This window comes from Nothoprocta perdicaria, unplaced genomic scaffold, assembly GCF_003342845.1.
Source record: "Nothoprocta perdicaria isolate Ctin4 unplaced genomic scaffold, notPer1 scaffold_56, whole genome shotgun sequence".
NCBI classification, from domain to species: Eukaryota; Metazoa; Chordata; class Aves; order Tinamiformes; family Tinamidae; genus Nothoprocta; species Nothoprocta perdicaria.
The window spans coordinates 3,949,057-3,961,520 of record NW_020455821.1 but is presented as its reverse complement, the minus strand read 5'-3'; the positions used below and the strand labels follow the sequence as shown (position 1 = coordinate 3,961,520).

At 43.1% G+C, this 12,464-nt stretch overlaps 1 protein-coding gene across 2 annotated transcripts in view; it reads left to right on the top strand.

Moving 5' to 3' along the window:
- The window catches only part of AKT1 (AKT serine/threonine kinase 1), a 64,933-nt gene extending 58,171 nt beyond the window's left edge, over positions 1-6,762 (top strand). The window contains exons 13-15 of one of the 2 annotated variants that reach the window (XM_026048627.1): positions 1,073-1,160; positions 4,488-4,590; positions 5,198-6,762. In XM_026048627.1, coding sequence (XP_025904412.1) covers positions 1,073-1,160; positions 4,488-4,590; positions 5,198-5,277 — 271 coding nt within the window. In that variant the 3' untranslated portion in view covers positions 5,278-6,762. The remainder of the gene's footprint in view (positions 1-1,072; positions 1,161-4,487; positions 4,591-5,197) is intronic. The other variant, XM_026048628.1, reaches the window with a different exon arrangement.
- The last annotated feature ends 5,702 nt before the right edge of the window (positions 6,763-12,464 follow it).

Sequence of the window (12,464 nt, the reverse complement as noted above, 5' to 3'; positions counted from 1 at the left end):
AGGACCACAGGTAACATGGATGAGGTTCAGAGAACCTGAAATCCTTGRCCCTTTTTTAATTTAGCTGTATAGTTTATAAAACTTTATATAAAACTTCAGTGTTTCAGAGAGACAGTCCTGGATATTTCAAACAGGGATAGCTTCCCAGTTCACCAGGGCWTTTGAGGAAAATGCGCTAACAATCACCAAGCACTCCAATATTCCATGTCAGCATGGATGAACGTGGTAGTATCTTTAGCATTCAAGATCCTCAGGGTCTCTTCACCTTGTTACCTGCCCGTGAGTGTCCCGCTGGTTGCTGCGTTACCTGCTCAGTGCGTGTCTTTGCRTGCAGATGTGGTTCAGCCTTCTAGGGAAGGCTTTAACCTCCCTGCACAGCTTGGGCATTTGCTAACTCAAGGCTGCAGCCGAACAGATTGCATCTCTCCACCGTGTGCGTGGTTTTATTTTGGAATACAAGTGCCTTATCTTGATGTACCTTAAGTCAATAAAACACCCTTGGTACTTCCTTGAAGCCAAGGAGGAGGAAAGATTTGCATGCAGCGTGATACTGTCACTGCAGTTGTCAGCTGTTTTCTTTAATGGAAATTTAAATCGGATTACATAAATCAGTTTGTCTCAAAAATCCCTGTATTATTTACTCTTCAAAATTAATTTCAGCTTTCCTGCTGGTATCACTCTAGAAAATTGAGAGGAATGGACACTTTTTCATGTGGAAGACACGAGGGCTAAGACTTATCCTTGCAGGCTCAGCTGCAGTTCCTGTCAGCATCGTTCCGGAAGGCCAAATCTTTTGACGTGCCGTGCTGTTTTGTTTTTACAAGAAACTATAGTTCTATACCACTAAAAACTTCTTATTTTCAAATCTTACAGTGGAACTGTTAACATGTAAAAYAGACATCAAGACCTGTGGTTCCTGCACGTCTTTAGCAAGAAACTCATGCAAAAAGCAAATGCTGGAACAGTGAAATGTGTCGTGTGAACTCAGAACTCCTTCGTTACAATTTTATGAAAACTGTATAAGAAAAGTAGATATCCTCAAGCACTTAATTATTTATTTTATCCCAAACAGGTTAGGTGGTGGTCCTGACGACGCGAAGGAGATCATGCAACACAAGTTCTTTGCTGGCATTGTTTGGCAAGATGTATACGAGAAAAAGGTACTTGCAGAGCTGTTCTCCTACAGTAAATTGCTTGTAGCTCTATTGAATATTTCAACCTTTATTGCCCTTTCGTGGAGGTCTTCCGAGTACCTTACAAAGAGGCTTGCAGTTGTTTTTTCTAACAGAGCTGAATTGCTTCATCTCTTCAGTGCTGTAGCTGGATTAGTTCTGAACCAAAGCTTTTTATTTCCTCAATGGGGAAAGTATCTCTCCATGAAATATTTGTTTCTGTGGCTGAGCAAATAGGATGTGACCTAAATTGTTTCCAAATTTAGACAGTATATAAGCATATAAAATGGCTTTTCCTGTGATTTCTTGTTTCCATTTCTCACTCTCAGTTGAATTATCCCCTGCAATTTATGGAGCCCAGAAGTGAGTTATCACTAGTTCCTGAGCATGTGGAAGTAAAAGTGCCTGGAAGCAGTCATGGAAAAGTAGCTATTTCCCTTCCATAGGCTTGGTTTGAATAATTAAATTAGATTGAATTAGGCAAGCATAGAGAATGTAGACTGTTAAATCAGTTCAAGTCCAATTTTTTTCATGTCAGAGGAATAACATTTTGGGGTTTTTTAATCAATTTTCTTTAAGACCTGTTGGGCTTGTAGGCTTTCCAACATAAGCCACTGAAATCAGAGAGACTGATGCGTTCAATTTGGACGTGTCCTCAGTTTTTGTTGTCTCATTACTTTGTTCATCCAAAAATAACTTAGTCACCCAGGACCTTCTGCTCTCCCCTTTGAGGGTGACCTGCTGTTGTTGTCCTCCTCTTTTTTGCTCCTCACCACCTGCATTCTCTGCAGCACCCAGGTGAAATGCAGCCACCTGGAACTTGCCTCTGGTGATTTAAGGTTTCCAGCTCCTCAGACTCCGTGGTCTTGTCCTGCCTGCAGCTTCCTATTCCATCCACTGGAGTTTTAATTTCTAAATAAGGTTGGGTGCTCCCTCAGTTGGTAGGAGTGGCCAAGAAACTCCTGTGCCCCAATACTATGCTKCTTTTGAAATTAAAAAGACTTTTAAAATAAATACGGCCTTTCATTTGCTCAGAGTTTAATTCTCTGGATTATTCTGATAAAATATGAAATTCAGATGAAACTTCTAATAAAGCTGTAATCCATTAGCAATTCCCATATGCTAAAATGTAGAGGATAATGCTGCTGATTTCAGTAGCATATTGGGTGAATTGTCCAGTGCTTGCTTATCGTTACARAAAGTGCTCTATTTCCATCTTCCCCGGCTTCCTTACAGATGTGGGTGGCTAAAGGGAACTTAAAAATAAAAAATAAATGGTGTTTTGTGACTTTGAAGGGCACTCAGAGCTTAGACATTTCAAAGTATTCCTTGAAAGAGAGCTGGAGGGCAGGAGGGAATTGCATAATGTAAAGAGTATATCTGGGATATTGTTCTAAACTTTTGACTGAATTGGCAAACTAAACACATGAAATTTTGAAATTTTAGGTCAATTGTTGATAATGGAGCTTAGATATCTCGGTGCAACCATTTGTTAAYAAGTATGATGGTAGTTCTCATTCTTTGGATGAAGGAGAAATCAGATAAGCTGGGGCAGCTGATTTATCCATAGGATCAAAAAAAAGCCTTCATAAAACGTTCTTCGGGAATGCTGTGAAATTCTTCCTCAAGGCTACGTGTCATGCTGACTCAAACTGTGGAAACTACCCAAAAACTCCAGATGTGCAGTATTCGGGAGAAAACTGGGTGCCGGTTGGGACAATTTCTGTCTGTCCAGACAGGCTGGGTAAGCAGCAGGTCTGAGAGYAGCGTTTGGGTGCTGAGCTTGGGCGCCCGCTCTCTCCAGGTGACAGTGGACTCGCTGTGACTGTCAGCTTAGGATAATCGAGGCCACTTGCTCTGCAGTTGAGCTTTTTGGAAACAGCTTTGCTTTGAATTATAACAGGTTTCGAATAACTAGAGTTRACCAAGAATTTAAAAGCTTGATTTAGAAGATTGTGGAAAACTGCTGCTCTTTGCCCCTGGATGCGTTTAATTAGCACGGTTTTGCTCACCCAAAGCAAAATGTACCCATTGAGATTTTYGATCTTGTTCCTCCCTGCCCTCTTACACGGACACCCAGGTGGCACCTCTGCCTGCAGCTGAACTGTCTGTGTCATTGACATTCTGCCAGTGTGCTTGGAGAGGCGCAAGGATGAGGGTAGGAGAGGGGTGTTTTGCACCTTCCGGGCTCACTGATACTTTCCAGGTAGCAACTTCTCTTGGTGTGAGCAAGGGGCGAGTCTCTGCTGCTGCTGGGCTCCCTTTAGAGCTATTTACGGTTGGCCCAGGTGATGTTTCCCCGCCGTTTCAATTGGGATCACGCTCCGAGATTGTTGCCTAGTGCGGCCTGTGCTGTTACAAGACGGCCACGTTGRGGCCTCGTGTCAGGGAATGGAGCCCAGCCTGGGGAGCAGCTCCGTGTGCCCCGGGAGGGTCCCAGCGGCAGATCCTCATCCCGACCTCACTGCCATCCAAAAGCGCCGCCTTCCAGCCCCTGCATCCCAGGCGGCAGCTCCGCTTCCCAGCACTCGGCTCCTGTATCCCAGGCTCCTGCTCTGCTTCCCAGGCGCTCAGCTCCAGCTCCACTTCCCAGCGCTCGGCTCCCGCAGCTGTGGCCTCTGGCCGGGCCCTGGGGTGTTTCCCTTCTCCCTGGAGCTGGATCGGATGAGCGCAGCGGCCGGGCGGGCAGCAAGGGGCGGCCCTTCCTGCTGCTTGTGCCTCTTCCTTGGAACCATGCCGCGCTCCTCAGGCTCGGATTGATGCCCAGCTGCTTTTGGAGGACCCAGCAAATACTGCTTATGGTGCTACCTCGTTCTGCGCTTATTCCGTGTAGGTCGCCAGTATGCACAGCTGCAAACTGAGGGTTATAAACCCAGTGACTTTGCAGTTTTAGGGTTTTTTTGTGAAGAAGAAGCCTTAGGATGATGCCCAGGTCTGACTGATTCGGTGCCACTGCTCCTGTTTCTTTTGCCTTTTCATCCTCTCCAAACTTCAAAGACACAGACTGCAGCTTGCATATAGTGAAGTGGTGAAATAGCGTATACTGTTTTTACTATTTGTAAGCGCATAATTTATTACTTGGAGAAACATCAGGAGCCCAAGATCTTTGTGCAAGTAGTTTCTAGAAGAAAAACTTGCATGTGCTTTTGTGGGACATGTACACCTAAATATATTGGATACTGTTCAATTTTATATTACCGTTTGTTTTAGTGATATAGGAATAGCCATAGTGACTTACAATATTTCTTCAGACCATAACTGTTTCAAACTGTACTAAAAACACCTGTAAACAGACTATTTTTCTACTTTTTATAGCTTGTACCTCCGTTTAAGCCACAAGTCACATCTGAAACAGACACGAGATACTTTGATGAAGAATTTACAGCACAGATGATTACAATCACTCCTCCTGACCAAGGTAGAGTTTCCAGATGTTTCCCACTCTTTTCCTTAGTCAACCAAAAATTCGCTGTAACGCCATCCAGGCTCTTTAGAACTTGTGAAAGAAACATCAGTTAATTTGTATGTTTTCTTCATACATGCATTTGAACAAGAAATTGTTAAATGGATAAGAAAGTTTTCACGTATCTTTCCAGCTGTTTTAGGAGGTATTGTGGTTTCGAGTGGTGTCCTCAGAGTTTGCATATGAGCAGTAAATCTGCATTTTGCACATGTGCACACACTGTGCACATCTATAGGCAGGCAACTGAGTGTGATCTGCATTCAGCCAGTGTAGATTTTCGTGGTACCTGAGCTTGTTTGATCCTCTGAAACTGTGACTATCCCAAATGCAGAACAGGGGGTACAAGAGAAGCAGTGTAGCTCATAGTGGAATTAAATGGACATCAGAGCGACGGCTCTGCTGCAGTGCCCCTTTGGGGGGAGATTTAAGACTTTGGTGTGTGAGAAGAGGTGCTGGGGAAGGAAAAGCGACAGTGAATTCATTGCATGCAGTGCATTATCTTACCATTTGCTTGCTTAAAATGCCAAAGTACTAAGTGTTGTGTAATGTTTTCTGTTCTCAGATGACAGTATGGATTGTGTAGATAACGAGAGAAGACCTCATTTTCCTCAGTTCTCCTATTCAGCCAGTGGAACCGCTTAATGTTTGCCATGTTTTCCCATTCAGAAACAAAACAGACTGCATTTTGGGGACCTTACTTCAATGGACACTAGAGAACTTTCTATATTATCTGAATTACAAACTGTGTTTGTATTACAATTTAGATGAATTTGTAGGAAGCCTCACAGATTCTGTATTTAAAACAATTCTTTGATGCATTTTTGAGAAGGAAACAAATCCGTTCTTAAAGTATTAAGTCAAGGCTTTTATGCTGAATGACCATAGGTTTTTAAGAACATACACCAAAACTGTTTACTTTAGAAATAATTAAGGTATTCAACATATCAGCAACTCTGACCAGAAAAATCCCTTGTTTTATTTATTTCATACAGTTCATTAAATATAGAATCTGCACTCTGAACAATTAGATTTATATAGGAAGATATAAGACTTTAGTAGCTAGTGCAATAATATAAGCAACAAAGTGAACAAAACTCTGGAGGTTTAAGGTTCAAACTCATTTTGGACAGCAGTGAAGTATCATCCTACTCCAGAAAACCAACTATAGGAACAGCATTAATTTGCCTCAGTGAGGTAAATCAAAAAGCAAAAGTTATTTTTGTTATAACATCTGCTGCAAGACATTACATATCAAATTGAATTGAGTGGAATCTAGTCCATTGCTACCTTGTACAGATGAGTATTCCACTCAAGGCAGTGCATTTAATTACTCCATTTGCGTAGAGTTTGGGAATACTTAATAGGATTGGCTTCTCAGAACATAGCAAACATCAATTTACCAATCTGATCTGCAATGCAACCATGCAAAATCACCCACTTTCACCAGTGTATAGAAATAGCATACAGGTCTAAGTGAGAAATTCCATAATGAGCGAGTCAGCCAGACAAAAGGACATTGTGGCACTGAAGTAATGACTTGTTGCCGKTTTTTTTTTTTATGAAAAGATATATGAATATATATAAACACTTAAGGATTTTTTGCATCATGCCAGATCATTTCCTCTTTCTTGAGTGTGCATTAAAGGTATCAGCTGACAGTTCACGGTGCCTTCTCACTCTTGAAGATTCACTTTAACAGTGTTTCCCATGTGTAGGAAAAAAAGCTAGGTTGAAACTTCATATGTGTTTGAATAATAATGGTGTTCAAAAAGTGAACTTTTTTGTTTTCATTTTTAATCTTAGTGAAAAATTCCCTGCACCCTATTTTTTTGTTGTATCATGTTTCTTTGTACTTTTCATAAAAGCAGTCTTATTCTGTCTCTGCTGCGAATGAACTTATTCCAGTGTAGGTTGCGTTCTCTTAAATTGCTTTTTTGTTTTTCATTCTCTTGACTGTATAAAGTGATGACATATACTGCAGTTAACTAGCATTTATTTTTTTTTATTTGAAAGGGAGTATGTTATGAAAACCCTCACTTCCCCTTTCCATCAGAAACTGCTGTTTGCACAGAGAGCCCATCACCTTGACTTTTTTTTTTAACAACATTGAACTCTAGTATTTTTACTTATGATATGAAAGTTTCCCTCAACATACTAAATAAAATTTGCTTTAACAAGTTAGGTTCTTATTTCTTGTGATAGGAGCCTTCTGGATTTGTGGAGGTGCAACAAACCGTGGCTGAAACATGTACCCCCGCTTGAGGGACTTGCTCTTTCCTGTCCCTCATCAGTTGTTTCCTCTCTGTGCTGGTCATTATTCAAAGATACTTTTGGAAGAAGTTTAAGTAATAGACCCTGTGCCAGAAATGCAKTGCGTGGTGATGTGAATGAGGACAGGCCTGCTTTCTGGTGCCAGTGAGACTGTGTTACTTTACTGAGGCCCTGGTGTTCAGAGCACGCAGCACGTGATGCTGCACCTCACACCTAGAGCCTGGTGTTGATTGTTTTTAGGAGCTGACTCTGAGAGGCTGGAATCTCCTCTGAAGAAGAGGATATCAGGGAAAAATGCAAGTTCTCTGCTTAGTTTGAAGCATGTAACTGCTAAAGGTTGAAGATATTTCTGGTTCAAGAAATGGGCTGGAATTTCCAGCATAATTTACCGCACACTTTATACAAGAACGGAAGGTGGAAGAAGGAATCTATAGCCAGTAGAGGACACTTAGACAATTAGAATTCATGCCAGATAGACCGTCCCCTTCTGCAAGTCTGATCTCTCACCTCAAATGTTGCTCCATTGCTTCTAAACCTGCACCTGAGGTTGCAACCAGCCGGAGTACCCAGTCCAGAGGCGTCTTCTGCTGCCCCGCAAGCTGTGACGAGCTCTGGGAGCTGCGCTGCTCTGYGCATCCAAATGTAGGCAGCACAACTGAGCAAAGGGTTGCCATAAACTCCCCCAAGGAAAACCTGGTCCTCCAAGTGCAGGAAAGATACGGATCACATTGTGCTGGTGGGGCTGATTTGTCTCAGAGGGGTGTGGGAGGTTTTTTGATTGTTTGTTTTTGTCCAGTTGTTGCTATTGGATTTTGTTCCAGCTCCCATATGCGAGGGGAAACAGTGGTAACCAGAAGGCTGTGAGTAGCTATAATAAACTTAGCACTGCTGGCACTAGTGGAGGTGGGGGGCAGCACCTGCACTGTCTTATGGATATTTTTCCCCATWTCACCTGGGATTGTTCAGAACACCTTGCTTGTCATCTGTGATTGAGTGATTATCCCCATTACAGCTGTCTACCTGGAAAGGTAAAGTATGTTCTTTAAGTTCTGATTTAGCAGAGAAAATGTGTAGCAGCGTATCCATCATCGTTAACGTACTGTTGTCCTCCTCTGCCAAGAAAGTCTCTGACCTGCGTGTCTCCTTCACCTCAGATGACTCAGACCTTRCAGGCAGAGACTGCTCAAACTTGCAGGTTCTTTTACATTATATATTAAAAAATAGTTCTCTAACTACCTGTGCAGCCAAAGCTTCCTTGTTTTTCCCTCTGACATTTACAAATGTCATCCTCGCTCTAGTTTTATCTATTGCAGCAGAGATCTTTTTACTGTCCCTTTGGTTCCACAACTTTATTCTTCTCTCTGTATTTCTGTATTTTTTATATTGACTACGTATTATCTCTTGGGCCAGGCTCCTGATCTTTTCCTCTCGTAGGCTGTTCCTGTGTTGGCTGTCACTTTTTGTGCCCAGTGTTGATACATGGATCGACTAATGAACATTAATGCTCATTAGTCTGTATTTCTGCAGAGCCATTTTTGTACATGGGAGGATTGTCAACCATATCAAACCATGGTCTGCCTTGAAATCACGTTTAATGCTCTCCTTGCTGTGTTGTCGACTCGGGTACGGCTGCTGCTCGCACTCACCGGTGCTTCCCTTGCTTTTCCCTGCTGCCCTTGGCCGTGTGCTTGGGCAGAGCTTCCTGCAGCGCAGCCCTGGTTTGCGGGGAAGATGATGGATCCCGAGTGCTGCAGCAGAGCAACTGATTAAATGGTTACATGCAGACCAGGGCGATGCACACGTGTCACAGCCCAGGAACTCGGCTACAAACTCACATTGGACAGACAATATATAACTCGTGCAATTGTAACTAAGTGAATGGTTCTGTCCAGCTTTGCCTTAAGTCAGGAGAAGACAAGGTCAGGTGGGTGTTGGTAGATGCAGATGCGTGGCTGCTTGTGCTGTTGGGGTGAAGAGACTTCGGCAGACGGCGGGTGACACCTTCCAGAGATCCCCGGCGAGCCCGCTAGGATATGTCAGGTTCATCTCCCTTCAAGCTGGGAGAAGATAATTCTGATTTATGGCTTTYAAAACTTGGTGCAAGCTCTGAGCTCTCACCCCCCACAGTAAAACAAACTGCTCTTTCTTCATTTTTCTTTTCTGCAGTGTCGTCTTTCCAGAAGGAGAGCTCAACRGGCTCCCCCGCTGCTGCCCCACTCTCACCCAGGCCTAAAGTGTCTTTCCTAATACTTCAATTTAATCCCAGTTTTTATATTACCATAGTTTTTAAGTGTTTGATATAAAAATCTTCAAGGGTTTGGTGATCTTTGCTTTAATGTGAATTTTGTGAGAATGGTTGCATATATTTAAATGGTCAGTGCAAGAGTACTGTATGCTTAATACACAATAAAAAAAAACCCTTTTGCAAAGAACATAGGTAAGGTCAGATTGTTGTTTCCAAGAGCAGGATTTAGAATGGTCGTGTAAAATTTGAGGTCACAAATAGATTAATCAACCTATAGATAGATACATCAACACAATTAKGCTGATGGAAATCCAAAATAGACTAAGTTGCAGAAGAGAAGCTTAGTGACACGGTGCTATGAGAGGTGCCTGGAGTTTCTTCCCGAGACGTTTGGGCATTGGTGGTAGGAGGAAGGTTTGAACCTCATGAAGCACTTTGGAAGAAATGAGCCTGTGTTAAAGGGATGTGGTCTCTGCAGYGCTATATACTGCGAAAGAGTGTGTTTGTCTTCCACTTTTAGCTCAATTTTCTTAATAACAGGGAGGTTAATTGCCGCTAGAAGTAAGACTAAAAGAACACACAGTGCCTATAGCAAATGAGCGCTTATTATCCCAAATGCAGCTGAGTGCACAGACATTTCTGAGCTCTGTCTAATGGGACATAACGTTGCATCCTAATCAGGTGATGACGAGTTGTTCGGTGTCTGAAATTATTTTAAGCAAGGCCATTTTACTTTAATAACTAACTCTTTCTTGGTTTRTATTTATTTATTTTCCCCCTTCTGATGCTTGTTACCCTCCTGCTTTTGTGAGTGTGGTGGATCCTCTCTTGAGTATCAGACGAAGGGCTTTGTATGTGAAAGCGCCACTTAGCCCTGTGGTTCTTCAGATGCTCGTAGCTTGGTTAGCAGCTTTTCCTTGGCTGAAACGTTGCTTCCTCTGACCTGCTGCTGCTGACTGCTCCCTGCCTCTTCCCCTAAACCTGGGCTTTGTAAACTTCTTCCTGAGCTAAGTGTAATTCCACTCTAGGTTAAGATCCTATTTTYGTGATATTTTTTCATTGTTTCGTCCTATCTTCTATCATCCTGTGGTATTTTATGCCYTCATCAGCTCTCTGAGGTTGCTTCACTTTCAGAAACATCGGGTCTTCATGATTCTGCATGTTKTTTAAATGATACCGTAGAAGAGGCTATTAATTATTTTGGATAGGACACTAAAAATTCTTCACAGAAACAAAATTCACAATCACTACCCCAAAATATTTTGAGCTTCAGTTATTTGCAAACTCCTTATCATCTTTATTTCCTTTCATCATTATTTTCTTACGGTGCTGATGCTGTCAACAAGTCAACCCTGTTGTATATTACCAGGAGCTCTGGTCAGCCCTAGTTAACAGTATTTAGTGTTTTAAGCAAAACACACATCTGTCTTTGTTCAATTCCTACCCACTTAATTGCATTATAGTTAGATTTCCTTCTAGCACGTCAACCATTTCCTCAGTGTTAAYGACAGTACATTGTTTTTCAGTGTGTTGTTACTGAAGTGGAGCCTCTTGCCACATACCCCTAAAGCAGGGGCACCAACTTTGCCCTTGTGGTGCTTGAGATGGGAGCAGGTCAACTGAGCAGCCTCGGCCGACCGTGACTGTGAGACAGGACCCTGCGTGGTACTTGGTGTCTCACGGGAAGGACGGTGCCCGCTCTGGGTGAGGAGGTGCAGCCTGCGGGGCGCCTTGTGCTCACCCAGTTTCATCTCTGCTTGGCTTTGGCGTTTGCAGCTTTTCCTCTCATGAGTGTGTCCTGCCCAAAATAGATCCCTTATGTAATGGTCATTTCACCTCTCCGAGCTAATTCAGAGAATGATTTGAAAGAATTTGTAAATATTCATAATTATCAAAACACAAGCCTCTTTATGAACTTCAGTTGTAAATGCCGAGTGATATCACTCTTAAGCCAGACCAATGCAGGGTACGGGAGGCCCTCCATGTAGTTTCARCTGCTACGACTGTTCCACCTTCTGCTATTATTGGGGCAAAGGGKACTCTAAATAGGAAAACAGGAATATTTGATGACAGTCCACTAACAGGAATAAGATGGAAYTGAATGAAAACAGAGTGGGAAGAAGAAAGCCCCTTTTGGGAAAAGGAGACTATAAGATGCAAAGGAGGGAACTATAAGAAAATAAAGCAATACTAAACATATTTACATAAATGTGAAGTGCAACCCCAATGAAGCGATCAAAGTTAATATGTCATTCTACTTGAGTAAACGCTGAAGTCCTGTTGCCTTCCCCAGGTWTTACCTCCTGAGCTTATTTCTCCATTATCAGGGAAGGGCAGACGAAAAGGGCTGCTTGTTCTTTGCAGCAGCCTTCCTCAGCTTTGCCTGCTGCTGCTTGGTCCTGCAGGCAGGTCAGGGGGTGGTGATTAAGGCCAAACTTTCTAGTCCTAGGTTGASTAGTGGCCTTCTGGGTTGATAATACAACACAGGCACTTTACAAGAAAGTAGATGTCAGCGCGGGAGCCTATCCAGTGTTAAAAGCAAACAAGCACAACTAGSTCAAATGTCATTTGCCCATTTTTCTAAGAGATTGAGCTCAAATTRCCACTGAAGCAAGATGCAAGCAGAAGGATGTGTGTATGGAACATGGCAAAGGGAGCRGTGGAGGCCTGGAGCTCTAGAGAAGCTCCAGCTCCTCTCGAGGTGCTAGGGAGRTGCCACAAAGGCAACATCCCAAGGCAGCTCCCACCTCCCATGTGCCACAGTCCCCCCATAGGGCGCAGGGGCTGTTSACCCCCTCTGTCCCTCTCCTGGGGCAGACCTGGCTCCCCGAGGCTGCCCAGCTGCTGCTACAGAACAGGCTCCCCTCCTGCACCCCGCTTGGCCACCTGATCTGCAGTCACTTTGACTCAGCTTCCCTTCTCTTTTTGTCCTTTGAGTCCTTTTCTTCCTCCCTTCCCTGCATCTTTCCAGCACCTGTGAAAGAATCAGTGAACTATCTCCTTTCCCTGCCTTCTCTCATTCTAATTTAAGATTTCTTAGTCATTTCCAAGCCATCTTCTGGAGTCCCTCTAGAGGGCAAGTTATGAACTTGCTGCATTATCTGACTCTTCAGAACTCTTCTGGAAAACAGGCTCTAACCCTCCTCCAGCTATCAAATGCATTGCATCAGTCTGCAGGTTGTAATATATATATACACATGAGTTTGAAATATATTGAATCTGCTTTTCCAGTCACATGAAAAGGTTGCAGTCTTACTCCAAAAAATTGGTTAAAGTCTTGGAACACCAGCCCTGTCCTTTCCCATTCTTATTC